This window comes from Leptosomus discolor, chromosome 11, assembly GCF_034619465.1.
Source record: "Leptosomus discolor isolate bLepDis1 chromosome 11, bLepDis1.hap2, whole genome shotgun sequence".
Classification (NCBI taxonomy): Eukaryota; Metazoa; Chordata; class Aves; order Leptosomiformes; family Leptosomidae; genus Leptosomus; species Leptosomus discolor.
This window is the reverse complement of record NC_141401.1, coordinates 10,775,543-10,789,498: the sequence shown is the minus strand read 5'-3', so window position 1 is coordinate 10,789,498 and position 13,956 is coordinate 10,775,543. Positions and strand designations below refer to the sequence as shown.

At 37.6% G+C, this 13,956-nt stretch overlaps 1 protein-coding gene across 1 annotated transcript in view; it reads left to right on the top strand.

Annotated features, from left to right (window-relative positions):
• ADAMTSL3 (ADAMTS like 3) overlaps window positions 1-13,956 on the top strand; it is a 184,306-nt gene that overhangs the window by 93,941 nt on the left and 76,409 nt on the right. The window contains exon 5 of the mRNA XM_086471487.1: window positions 598-834. Coding sequence (XP_086327613.1) covers window positions 598-834 — 237 coding nt within the window. The remainder of the gene's footprint in view (window positions 1-597; window positions 835-13,956) is intronic.

Here is a 13,956-nt window from a genome sequence, read left to right as displayed (position 1 = left end):
TTTGTAATTAAACAAAAGGAATAAGCCTGAAAGTTCTGGTGTCTTGTCCTAATGCTCTTGTCCCCTTTGTGAATAATACTGAACAATTAATTAGTTAAATTTTTATTTATTTATGTATAAGTACAATAATATGTCTTTCATTAGTCTGATGTATGAATTGGTGTATGGGCGCAGAGCACTCAGATATCCTTAAGTGGAAAAAGGTACTGAAAATAGAAATATTAAATGTCAGACATCTCATTCTAGTCACTTAAAATATATAGATTCCTTTAGAAGCTAATTCCTATTACAGAACCAGACTTTAAATGTACTACATAGTGTCATAAAAATGTAGCATTTTTAATTATCCTCTCATATCAGTTATGTTGTTATTACTGGAATATGTGTGATATTCTGTTACTTGCACTGCAAGCAATGGATTAAGTAGCCTAAATTGTTTTAATACACATGGTAAAACTTTGCGATATGGCACATTCGTCATAGCAGATCGGTTCTTGAACCAAGCCTCCCTGAATAGATTCTGTATAATTCATCAGATAATGTTATTGCAAATGCAAAGTATTCCCTTCTTAAAAGAAATATTTTCTTTGTTTTTAGGACTGCCCTTCAGATGTTGGTGACTTCAGAGCACAACAGTGTTCAGCCTACAATGACGTCAAATACCAGGGACATTTTTATGAGTGGATCCCTGTGTATAATGATCCTACTGCGCCATGTGCCCTGAAATGTCAAGCTCTGGGAAAGAACTTGGTTGTGGAGCTTGCCCCAAAAGTACTAGATGGTACTCGTTGCAATATCGAATCCTTGGATATGTGCATCAGTGGAATATGCCAGGTACGTTCGTGGTGTAAATCTAATTGTGACCTTTGTTGTGAGACACTTTGCACATTAAGTGAGCCCTTGGTTATTTTCTATCTTCGTGTATGAGTTTACTTTAGACATATCTGCCAGATAGATTGTAGGTAACTTACCTTGTTCTTGCATACACTAGTTCCTGACTGCCTTAGCCATTGATATTTTTATATATAAAAAAAAAGACCAGTAACATTCACTGACTCTTCTACTTATACATGTAAAAATTAATGAAACTAGTTATGCTAGTTCTAGCTTTCTAATTTTTAGTATGTCTGTCAGGATGTGATGAATTACATAGCATTCTATTTAATTTTATTCCTTCTCTGAGTCTTACATCTTGTGAAAACTTCTAGGAGAAAATGTGATGTTTTATGGGATCCAGCCCAGAATGGCAGGTGTGAGTGCGTATGTCTGCCTTCTTGTATGGGTGAATGAGTATATGTTGTGATTGAATGAACTGATTATTAGCATCTTTTTACTGGGAATCTATGTTTCTAGATATATTTTTTATTATTATTTATTAGAGTTATGCTATTGACTTTACACAGTTGGTATAAAAATGGAGCATTACAATATTTGAGGCTTGCCAGCTTTTCCTGTGTCTCATTAGCAAAGAAATATTGCAATCTTAAGTTTTGTGAACAGAGCAATTTTATGTAGAATGGACATGTTACTGCAATTAATTTTCTTTCTCTGCAAGTGGTTGTTGCTCTGTTAAATGCCTAAACTGTGTGTGACTCGAAAATGCAGGGATATGGCCCAGTGAGCAAAATAGCTCCGTTATAGGGGAAAATTTGACACATTTGGCAGAAGACTGGTGCACGGATTACAGCGATGTTAATGTATGATCTGGACCTTGTGGTGGTTTTATGTGACTTCTATGTATACTGCAGTTCCAATACCAGTCATACCAACACACAATGCATCTGCTGCCTCTGAAATAGAAGAAGAATTCCTTACAGTTTTCCTCTTCGAGAGGCCGTGTTTGTCAATAGTACTTCACAGTGGTATCCAACAGTGTTCCTTCCTCTACACATTTAAAATAGGATATACCTCTATAAACTCTGGAAGCCCTTGCCAAATAATACATTTCTTTTGCAATATTCTTTGTGATGTCTCCTCTTCCAATAGAAGCTTTCATCCTGGAGGGTGTCAAAGCCTTTTGCAGGTGGTACATCTAAAGCAGCCTTTGCTGTTTCTGTCCATTGCAGCACAGAAGTGTCCTGCTGAACGTAATGGAGCTCTTGGTTTTCCAGAGGCTTGTGAGATGGTCTTGATTAGAGTGCTGTGGGGTTTCCCATGTTTTCCACAGTGACCTCAAACATCTACCATCTTTAATACACAGCATAATATTAGCTTTGTTTAGAATGAATCCAATTTTGTGAAAAACAGTTGAAATATATATTTAAAAGGGCCACCTTCAATGTTTCTTGTTAATATTTTGCAGTATTCATGTATATAGCTGACATCAGATGATTGGAAATTTAAATCATTTATTTTTAAAATAAACCAGGTAGTAGTGGAAGAAATTAACCGTTTCAGAAGCAGGCACTGGAGCTCTTTAACACTGTGAGAACTGGTTGCTTTTCTCCATCTCTTCCTTTTTTTTTTTCCTTTTTTTTTTTTTTCATTGTTTCTTCTAATTTTACAAAAATTTTTTTTAGTGTGAGACAACATCTTCAGGGGGACAAAAAACCACCTAACCACCATGTTTAGGATGTGTCCTGTGCTCTGACTTATACAGTTTAATGAATGTACAACTTAATCTCATAAGCTGTTAGGTGCTTTCACTTTGTTTACTTTAAGTCACTGGCTATTGCTGAGGTATTTTTGCACAAATGGAAAATTTCTCCTTTTGAGAGTCCATATTTGATAATTTAACGTTGGATAATTTTGTTGAGGTAAAAATGAATCTCTGGTCACTTGAGTAACATTTTACTCTTTGTGGACTGTTTTGGGGGCAGAGTTGAAGGTTGGTTACTTGTGAAAGGGACTGTGAGAGGTGGGGGACTTCCTCAGAAACAGACACCGAGCTTTGTTGCTACTCCTGTTCAAGCAGGAAAAGAAAACAAATTGACATCTAATCTTTCCTGGAAAAATATGGTTATTTAGTCAACTGCTGTTAAGAGAGAGACAGCAAAATTGTGATTCTCTACAATTGTTGCTATAAGATCGGTCTGTTGGGTTCTGACATATACTTGGCACAGCCTGCAAATAACTTGGCAAGTGTTTTTGCAGTTAACTCATCTAAACAAACATGTCATACTGCTGATGTGGATATCTTCTCTTCTATGCCTGTGAGCACCAAAGAGTTAGTATAAGGAGACTGGCTTGCCCGAGTCACTTTCCAACTGGTGCTGGTTTTGCTCATTTATTGTCTCAAAGTTGGCAGGTTTTGTAAGAGCTCAGCTTCCCTTCTTCCCCCCCAACATAATTTCACTTTCATCTCTTTTCTTATTCTTGGTAAGGTAGTTCTGTGTCACTAATTCTGCCTCACGGATTCTTGTTCAGAATCTCTCCTTGGCAGCATATGAATTTACAAGGATGGTGAGTTTCTGTTGTCCAACTTCAGTTCTGATTCCTTGCATTTCCCTTAACAAGCAGAATCAAACTAAATAATATTCTGTCAAAGAAAATTGTGATGACAAAACTGCTGTCTGGATAGGAGGTTTGAGGCTTCAGGGGAAGTAAAATCTAGAGGCAGTGGAGCAGGGAAAAGTTTATTGGGCAAGTTCATAAGATATTTTGGGGTTGCCTGAGGTTTAACTAGGACAAACCATTTGATCATCTTTTACTTTGCTACTTCCATGCTTCTGTTACCAAAGCAAATATCTGGGGCTGTTGTGTTAAATGGGGACAGGTCAAAACTTCACTGCTGGGAGGATTTTCACACTTAACTTCTGTTATTTTTTCTAGTCTCTGCACAACTCCCAACACATTTTTTCATATAATGTATTCCTGCTGTGCCCATCTGGATGTGGGTGGAGACATTTAAAAACATCTGCCTGTCAGACACATGTGTGGGCAACATTTACCCAGCTGCTCCGCCTGCTTTGGGGCCCTGCCTCTCCTCTTTTTTTGTTTTTAATTCATGCAGACCTGCTTTTTTCTACCAGAATGCAGAATGGCGTGTTACTTGTGTCAGTACCTGAAATGGTTACAGTGATAAATTTCCTAATATGGAGCAATGAGTTTGAAGAATAAATACATGCTTCACCCAAAAAATCTGGAGTCCTAAGGAGCAGCCTGAGTAGTTCTGTCCTAGGCTGCCACAATTAGGTCAAAGATGATGTAAATCCTGTGGTGAACTTTCCATTTAGTGTCAGCAAGTTGTTTGTGTTCCAAAAAAGGCAGACACTACACTGTGCTTTGTAGCATATGGCATAAATTTAGCGGACATCAGAACACATCCCATATGTCAAGTGGAGTGCCATCGATTTCTGCCATGCTAATGCTTTTCTGTCACGTGCCAAGATATGGCAAGTAGGTATCTCATTTGCCACCAAAGCTCTTTTACGCTTGATGTAAATATTTGTTGGAGTTCTCATTAAAAACAGTTTCTGTAAGCTTTTGGAAAACTATTGCACTTTTTTTAAATGAGCTTTGCTCATGTTTAAAACTTAAAATCATATCAGATTATTAATTTCTCATGAATCTTGACTCCTTTTGGTCTAAGAGCTGCTTTCTCAAAGTGCTAATATGAGGTGTTTTGTGTACTTTCCCTTTGGGTTCTTTAGATACATCTTTTTGCCTGTGAATGTGTTGAAGGACTGTCCAAGATGTACAGGAGGTTTGGTGTTTGTTTCCTTTCCATCCAGTGTTACTGCAGACATAAAGCCATGTTTCTCACACATGTTAGTCTGAGTAGTTAGTTCTTCAATAGCAGTTTAAAGAGCACCTTTTTTTCCACCAAATTTTAATTCCCCGATTACAATCTTTTTTTTAATATTTAAAAAGAAAGTCTACATTGCCTTTGCCTCCTTTTTAGTCTTCAATCCTCAAGTAACTTATTCATGGGAAGAATTGATTTTGAGGTAGATCTGTGTTAAGTCAGCCTTTGTACTGAACCTGGCGTTCTTTCTTGGGTACTATTAGTTAGCGAATACACAGAGTAAGGTACATTTTGGAGCATGGAGGAATCCCCATGTAGAGACCTGTGCTCTGTCAACGTATTACTGCAGACACCAGAATTGGCAGGCTGGACCTCATCCAGAGATACTGTGGGAGTTACCCATGTAGATCCAACAAAACTCTCTGCCTCTGAGAGTTATGTATCGCAATCTTCATGTGACATAGGCCATAAAACTGAGGAGCGTGGGGAGCTCCAGCTGCAATTCAACTGGGAAATGTTGGTGGCTCTCCAGAAGTCCCACTGGAGGACGGGGCCATGCTGAACATGGGTTACCACATCCTACGTAACCTGTCAGCATCACCCTCCGTATCCTCAGTTGGGTGGGTTTCCTCACCTGATGGAGGCTCTTAACACTGCCCAAGCCAGCAGATCACATAGCCACCCTTCAAGAGCTGCACTTGCACCTCTTTTAATGACACAGTCCACCTCAGTGTAGGGGTTCCCTTGTGATGACATTGTTGGTAACTCAGAGGTGTGCTTTTACTGCAGGTAGTAGTAGGATCCTTTCAGACACCAAAAAGGTCTTTTGGAATCACTTGTTTATATTTTGCAGCTGCCAACTGCTGCGAGAAATGGATGTTTCTTTTCAGATCTTGTTTTATTCTCCCTCCTACAGTTTCTTATGGAGAAATACTCCCTGCAGGGATTTCTTAATGTCTAAGTTTATCCTTTCTTGTCAGATAAGTAGTGGATTACTTCTGATCTCCAGTTTGTTATCTATATTTCTTTTTTCCTAAGTGATTCTCTCTGCCAAGTTTTATTTTGTTTTGGTGAGCTTTGTACAAATGCGATTTTACTTCCCAGCCTAGCAAGGTTCTAAAGCATGTGAGCAGTGATAGCAGAAAACCTCACAATTTGAGTATCGTTTTGAACTGGAGCCTTAGTAATCTTCAAATCCCCCAGTGCTAACTTCACCTTCATATAGCAAGGTAGACTTGGCTGGACCCAGCCAGAAAAGCAGCAAAGTAATGTGATTCTCTGTATTGATTTCTTTTTTGAAAGCATTCTCACAAACAAGAAGCTCCATGGGAGTTTTTGTCCTGTCCTCTGAGTGCGTGTATGTGTATTTTTTAAAACGAAGACTGTGTGGGAAAGGGTACTTGCTCCCTGACTAGGTGGTCTTATAATCTCCTAGCTGCTCTAGTGTGTGACAGATCCTGTAGTAAGAGTTAGATGTTTTGGAAACACTTTGTTTTATTTGATGGAAGTGAATTTACAGAATTGCAGAACGCTCTTTAGCCTCTTGCCTTCAGATATAAAATGTTTGCAGAAATATGTGGAAAGTCTTTTTAGGAGCACTTTAGTATGCAATGAATTTTATGCACTATATTTTTTATCTTTTCTTTTTTTATTGCTTTACATTCCTTTCCTCTGTGTGGATGTCTAGGGAATCTGAACATCATAGTGTGTCTCCTTGTGCTCATCATTCTGACTTGTTTTATACCTCTGTTCTGAGGTTTGCATTTTGACATGCTTTGCATTTAGTCCCTGCTTTCTTGTCTGTGAACAACTGAAAATCCTTACACAGTCGAAATTTTCTTATTCCCACCACCACTAATACCTGTTCAGCTTGGTAACTGGGATTTCTGCTTCATTTGCTGCTACATTTTTTCAGAGGATATACAGAAGGTCACTGAAGGAGCTGTATTCTGTTTATTAACATATGCTGAAGCCTGTGTCTTCTTGTCTCGGCTGCTATTGACCTGTGCTGGCTTGATTGCAGAGATGTAAGAACCCGTGCCACAATCAAGCCTTTGTTAGGCTGAGCTTAGACACAACTGAAGAGCTATGAGGCAGGGCCATGTGAGGACAAAATCACGTCTCAGACCAAGCTGAATCTTCAGTGAGGGTAAACCAGAGTTTGAAAATAGTGCTTGAAAGCAAATATTCCATACTACTTTTAAAAGTAATTAAAAAAAAAAAAAAAAGTCAGTCACTTTCTTAATTGGAGGAATATTCTGGTATCTCTCCCTCTGCTTGTCAGAATCAATTACTTGTAGATGATGAGCATGGGAAAGAGACAGTGGGAGTTTATTCTTTATATTCCCTCCAGGGACATATTTTTATCTGTGTAGAAATAAAGTGCTAGCTGAAGTTATCACAAAGCAAAGGATGTGAGCAGAGATTGCAAAGTTGATGAATAGATGGGCTTTGAATGACAGCAGGGGTTTACAGCAGGGCAAAGATACATGGAAAATATTGACTAAGACAGAGCAGGATTTTCACATGACAGGTTTTATACTCATGTTTTTATTACCATAAATTCCCACAGCCATATTTAAAATTAATTATTTGTTGTGTGGATGCAGACATTCCTAACATTTGCCTGTACTGTCATTCTGGGCTAAGACAAGTAGAGCAGGAGAAAATGCAGCAATACGATCTGTGTACTGTAATAGCACATGTGACTGTGCAGTAAAATACAGCCTTAGTTTGCCGTGAGTTTTGGATTTTGTGGTGTGTCTGTGTTTGTAGAAATAGAGATCTTTTTTCTCTGACCAAGACCCTGAGGATTTTAATTTTCCCTACTGAGAGTGATTCTAATAAACTGTAATAGAGCTGTATCTTTTTATGCATCTAAGGATTTTTCAATGTTTTCTTCTTTTACTAGTAAACGTTGAAATAAAACATGTGTCCTTTCTTAGTCAAGTCACAAGACTTGGAGAAGATATTTTTGCCAGAAATAATTCTAAGGCTATCTTGTATTTTGTGCAGTGCTGATAACCTTTAAAAGTATGTAGAAGTTTTTATTCCATTTTTATCTTAGTTCTATCTCTTGTAAGGCTGAAATAGTTTGGTTATAGCAACGCATAACTACTATCCTGGTGGCAGGACAGTCATGTCTTCATTGGATCTGCTTGCTGTTATAGTCTACTTTCATTCTACTTTTTTCACATCTTGATAAATTTCAACCCAACTGAACCTAGTCTACAAAGTCTTTGACCACCCTTCAGCAGATCAGTAGTCCAACCAATACAGGATTTGCTTACTGAGATATTGCTATAACACGTCTGTTGCTAGCCAATTTGAAAACAAAAACTACTGGGCAACATGTACTGGGATAATTATAGACTGTTCAGCCCCTGAGGGAAAGGATCTCCTGAATAATAACTCTATCACATTCTTGTGAAGAAGTATAATTATCCTCTCTGTGCATTCTGCAGTGCAGTTCCTTGCTCAGCAGAAATGTAGTATTTCTTTTACATTTTAAGCACATTGGGCACTTCTCCTTAAAATATTTGATGGGTTTTCTGCTTTGGCTGAATTCCACTAAATGCCATCTGTATGTTTGTGTTAAAATCCCACTAGCAGTCTATTTCATGGGTACACATGGTTGTGCATCCTTTGAAATAGCCAGGTCAATGGAAGCACATGAATGCAAACGCACTCAGAGTAGCCTTCATCTGGATTTCCCCAAGCATATGTGGAGTTTGCCCAGCAACTCTGGAAGGATGGTGATTTTGTCATATTGAGATGTTGTGGAATTGATTTTCTATTTTTATTTTATTAAATTAAATCACGTTAATAAAGGGCATCACTCCCTGGCACTGAGCTTCCAGTCCCTTGAGTAAATATAGAATACTGAAAAACATAACTTAACTCATCATTTTAGTGGAATTGCTGATAAATGAGAGTCTATATCAATCAAAAATTTATTAGTCAAATTAGAAAATGATATAGTATTTAGCATATACATTGATGAATATTTAAATGGTCTGTCTGCTAAAGAGCTTAGTCTAAGACACAGTAGGTAAAGAAATGGCACTAGTGCAACTTCAATCTCAATGTTTCGTAGAATTTATGTATCTGTTGCAAATAAAAATAGCTGTGATTTATTCTTTTGTGGCCAATTCTATTAGGAGAACTCAGTATGTTTGTTTTTTCTGGCTGTACCTGAATCTCTGCCTCCAGAGGACCATAGAAGGGGGCAGCCCCTTTCTAAAGAGAAATATTGTATATAATTATACATGTTGCTTTATATAATTTCATGCTTTTGATAGTAAAGATGACACTTAACACTTAAAAGCTGTTTTTTATGCAAAGATCTCTGTTTTTACTCGTGTTTCAGATAAGTATTCCTCTTTTGTAGAGCACAGGTATATCTTCAGATTCTTTATTTGAAGTTTATCATCTAGAGTTGTTAGCAGCCCAGAAATGTTTTTTTATAGTTGATACATGACATTTTCATAGGTGACAACTCACCTCTGTGGAATGCATTCTACAGAAATAGTGTTGTGCCCATTTTGAGAGTGCCTGCAGCTGGAGGTGAGTGGTTAGTTGAGGGAGTAACACGGTTAAGGAGGTCTAAAGCAATGGTCTAACAAGCAAAAGTTGAAACGGCAAAATCTGATCCTGCGTTGGCAATTCTCGCCCACGTTTGTATTTATGTTCGTTAAGAGAAGACTCTGAAGGGGGTTTGGGATTTGCTGGGTTTTCCATTACAGTGCTTTTTTTGCCATATTGGAATCTTAGTTAACAATCTATCGCTTTGCAGTCCTGTCCATTTTCTCATCATAGTTAATTATAAACGTCTCCTTAAGAAACGAAGATCCTTGAATTTAACGGATTACACTTTGACCTTTGCAATTTGAAATTAACATATATTAAGCTATATTAATTTCTTTGTTTAAGTCTAATTCCTCAGCTGAAACCCTACTAAGTGAAAAAGAGCTAAAGAAACAGCTGTGGGAGCCTCCGAGTGATTTTTGGATTCATATTTGCAAAAATATTTGTAACGTTCCATAGTCACCTCTAACATAGCAACAATTTCATTTTTCCCTTTTGTCTATTACTATATTTTATACCCCGACCTTTGGCTCTTCCTATGCCTTTCTGAACCTACATGAACTATTCTAAGCACGCTACAAAATACTTAACACCCTTCAGTATCGTCTTTCGCAATAGCACTGGCGTACTAACATTTAGTTTAGAAGTTTGTTGAAGCAGATGAACATTTCTATTCACTGCTTAGAGAGATGCTTTCTGTCCTAGCCCCTTGTGACAAAACAGTGTTATTCTTTTTCATATTTTTTTTTTTTTTTTCCTGTGGAAGAACACAGACAAATAATGTATTCAGGTTCTGTCAAAAAATAGTGATGGATCAGATACCTGTTTCTGAAAATACTCCTGCCATATCCAAATTCATAGGAACCCTGTCATGGACAGTTATTAAATGCACAAAGTACCCTTTTCTTCAATACCCTTTCAATATTAAATTTCTACTTATTGTTCATTTTGTTACATGTCAGTCAATATTCTCCCTGCTGTCTGAAGAGCACACCTACAACCTAGGTGTTACAGTACTTGTATTATTTTTTTGAATAAGGGTATTTATGATCGCAGATTTCTTAAACTGACAGGGTCCCAATCCTTCCATTACAGTTTGTATTATCACTTCTTTCATTTATGCAGCCTATGCTAAAGTCTCCTAATATAATTATTTGTGACAATGCCCTAAAATCCTGCAGATGTTTTACCAATCTGCCTGCAATATTTATCGCTGATCCCTTTGCTCTGTAAACAGCAAACAATGTGGGGTAAATTAACCCTAACAAACACCTTATTCGTGAAAATCATCAGATGTCCTTGGCTTGCTGAAATGGTGTGTGAGCTGAGGCAGGCTGTTGCCATATATCATTTTCTTGTCCTTGTTGCAGCTTTGCTTGCAAATACACAAGTACTCTCTTCAAAATGTTTCACCACTGTGTTTTTTTCTAATAGTTATTGTCTAAAATATGAGTACCTCAAATTCATAGTGTTTGGTGTCAACATTCCATTTGTTCAAGGCCTGACTTCCAAAGCTATACCTTGCAGCTTCCTGTTATTTTGACAAGATCCGTGGCTGTCAGCTTGTCCGAGAAATACTGCTTCCTATCAAGGTTTTACAAACAGATAAAAAAGGCTAACTCTAGACACTCAGGTTTGAAATACACCCCACCCTAGTGTTCACTCATTAAGATTCCAGGGTAGCAACACTTGTTGAATTAGTTCTAAATTTGAGTCTTGTCACATTAAAATCTGCAGAATTTTTGTGTGCTTCATGTTAAACAAAATCTGAAATTCTGTGCTCATTTCAGGCCTAAATTGTGATACTAATTTGAGTTGTTTTCCTAATTTGTATTCCAGGATATCATTGTTTGATACTCGTATTCATAACAGTTGATATAAACATGATCTTGGAAGGAAATCCACAGAGGGTAAATGCTTCTAGCTGAACATACAGCCTTTGCTGGCAGGGGAGCTGTAAAGCTTCTCCCACATCCAAGTCCCTTGCAGCTAGAAATCCTGTTTTATTTCTGTGGCATTTGTGTATTATTAAAAAATAAGCAATAATACTATATGAAACAGTCCTCTAAAGTATGCTGCTGTGCTGATTATCTTTTTTCTTACATTCCATGTTGGACACATTAGTGCCTTGTGTTTGCACAGTTGTATAATTTTTTGTTAAATGCAATGAGAGTTTGTTTTCATAGTGACTGTGTGTAATAGCTTGGTATGTATGTTTATTATTATCATGTTGAGCTTTAATGGGCTGGCCTTGGAAGTACTCTACATGCTTAATACCCTCCTCCCACCAAAGCTTTGCAGCATCGGTAGCCTACAAATATACAACAGCTTAAACTAATAAAAATAGCAATTTCTCCCACAAGAGTATCACAATGTGCAGCTTAATTTTTCCTTTGAGAATTAATTGATGAGTGAATAAACAGGTTCTTAATATTTAGAAAATGAGATTACACTATGAAATGGGAATGTGTTTGTGAGATTTGGGGAGAGATTACACTTGCAGTAGTTCTAATAATTTGCCTTCATGTGCTAGTAGTATCTTCCTGTGAATAAGAGCAGGGGAAACAGCGGAGAGCAATAAATTTTTTAAAAGTCTACCTGAGAGAAATATAGTGCTCTCAACTACTGGTATGGCCCCCATCACTGCACCATCTGAACATTTCGGAGTTTTTAGGAGATTTATTCTTGCAACATCCCTGTGAGGTAGGGACTTGCAGCTATACTCCTTTCACAGACTGGAAGTGAAAAGCATAGGAAATTTTCAAAAGTCAAAAAGGAAGTCTGTTGTGGAGCTGGGAATTGAGAGTTATCAAGCTTAAGGCCAACGTATTGAGCACTGTATTATTACATCCCTTGAAATTTTATCTGTTTTCTGATTCACACAGTGCCTCAGTCAGTTTCTGTTTCTGAAATGGTGTTTTCATTTGTTCCTCAATGCGAGTTGGTGGTAAAAAGGGAAGATGAACTTGTTTCGAGTAACTTGTTTACAGCCTTTTAATTTTTATTATTTTCTGGATGTCAGTGATGAACCCAGAGCTAATATTAAAAAGAACATCTTCAAGTGAAAACATTTTAATCTTTAATCCAATCCTAAATTACAGTGTAGTGTTCCTGCATAGCTTCTATATAGTAAATAAGCACCGGCTCTGAGATGGTCTGATTTCACACACATGTGTTAATTTGTTTCATTTTTACAACTAAGTTTTTGTTATCACCTAACACTAACGTTAAATCATTTCAGTTAAGCCGCTTATTTCTTTTAAAATGAATTATTTGCTGAGCTACATAGGATGAAGATCTCTTCAGCTGCACGAATAAAATAATTTCCAGCTGCTAACGTATAATTCTATGGTAAATCTGAACTTTTTAGGAAGGAGGTGCCATTCAGTGCAGCATGTCTCTCAACCAAAATGTCAGAAACTGTCCCCCTTAATGCCCTCCTCTTAAGAGAATGCGGGATGGAGGGAATTGAGAAAATAAGGGAAAGGGGCAGGAGTGGGATGTGGGACTGCTTTGCTGTAAGTGATGCCTGAAGCTTTGGGGTTACGTTTCTCCATTTTGGCAGCGGATGTGCATGATTTGTGTGGTGTGTGTGTCTGTGTGTGTTAGCTATGACTGGAAGACCCAACCCTGCCTCTTACGTGTGGACTCGATCCTACCTCTCCAAGGGGATCGTGTGTCAGTTTTGGCATAGCACAGCTGCAGTGGATCTTGGCAGCTAAGACTGACCCTTCCAAGCATTTTTATATAGGAAGAGGAGTGTACTGGCCAATTTCAGAATTCTAGCAGTGCTTTTAACTGTGAATTTCCAGAGTGCTTTCTGTCCATTTGTCAGTTTGGAGTTTGGTTAAATACATATGTCCATGACAATATAAGAGCCCTATAGGCTGACTTGAGCAAACTTGAAGATGCGGATTAGCTTTTTACAACATTGTTCAGCGTTTGGTACTCGCTGCAAATTTCTTCTACAAAATAGTGAAGGGTAAAATAGGTGAGACTCAACAGTGATCTCCCCTTTCAGCAGGAAGGTACTTTTAGTCAATGTTCTCTGTTCTTTGGGTTCCCATTCTGATTCCCATGCTTCTTGTAGGGTGGCTGATATGAAGAAAAAGGAAACCCCAGAAAAATGTTTTCATTATATTTTGGAGAGTTTTCAGTTGACAGTTTTCCAAAAACTTTGCTTTTGGAATTTTTGGCAGTGTTTAAGTTTGGGTGTTTTTATAATAATCATTGGAAAGTTTCATAGATTGGGTCTCGTGTTCAGAAATGAAAAAAAATCGAAAGGTGAGAACTGACCCATCCAAGTTTTTTAAAACCTGGTTAGCAAGTGTGATTGACATTGATGTAAATGGCAAATAGGAAATCTACACGAAGGCCAGCTAAATTTTGAATGGCCAAGACACTAGATTGAGCACCACCCACAGCTGCTTGTATGTGAAGCTGGAGGCTGAGTGCCCTTTAAATATTTAACTTGGGTTATTTCATTGCATTAATCCTTTCTCAGACATAATTAAACAGGTGATGAAAACCAAATTGTAAATAACATAGTTGTCCCTTGTGTTGGAAAGAATAATGCTCAATGGTATTCGTTGACATAAGCAGTGGGAAACTGATTCGTTTATTTCCTATGCTTGAATATCTTAATGTATCAGTTGTTGTGGGTCATCATAAAAATCATGGAA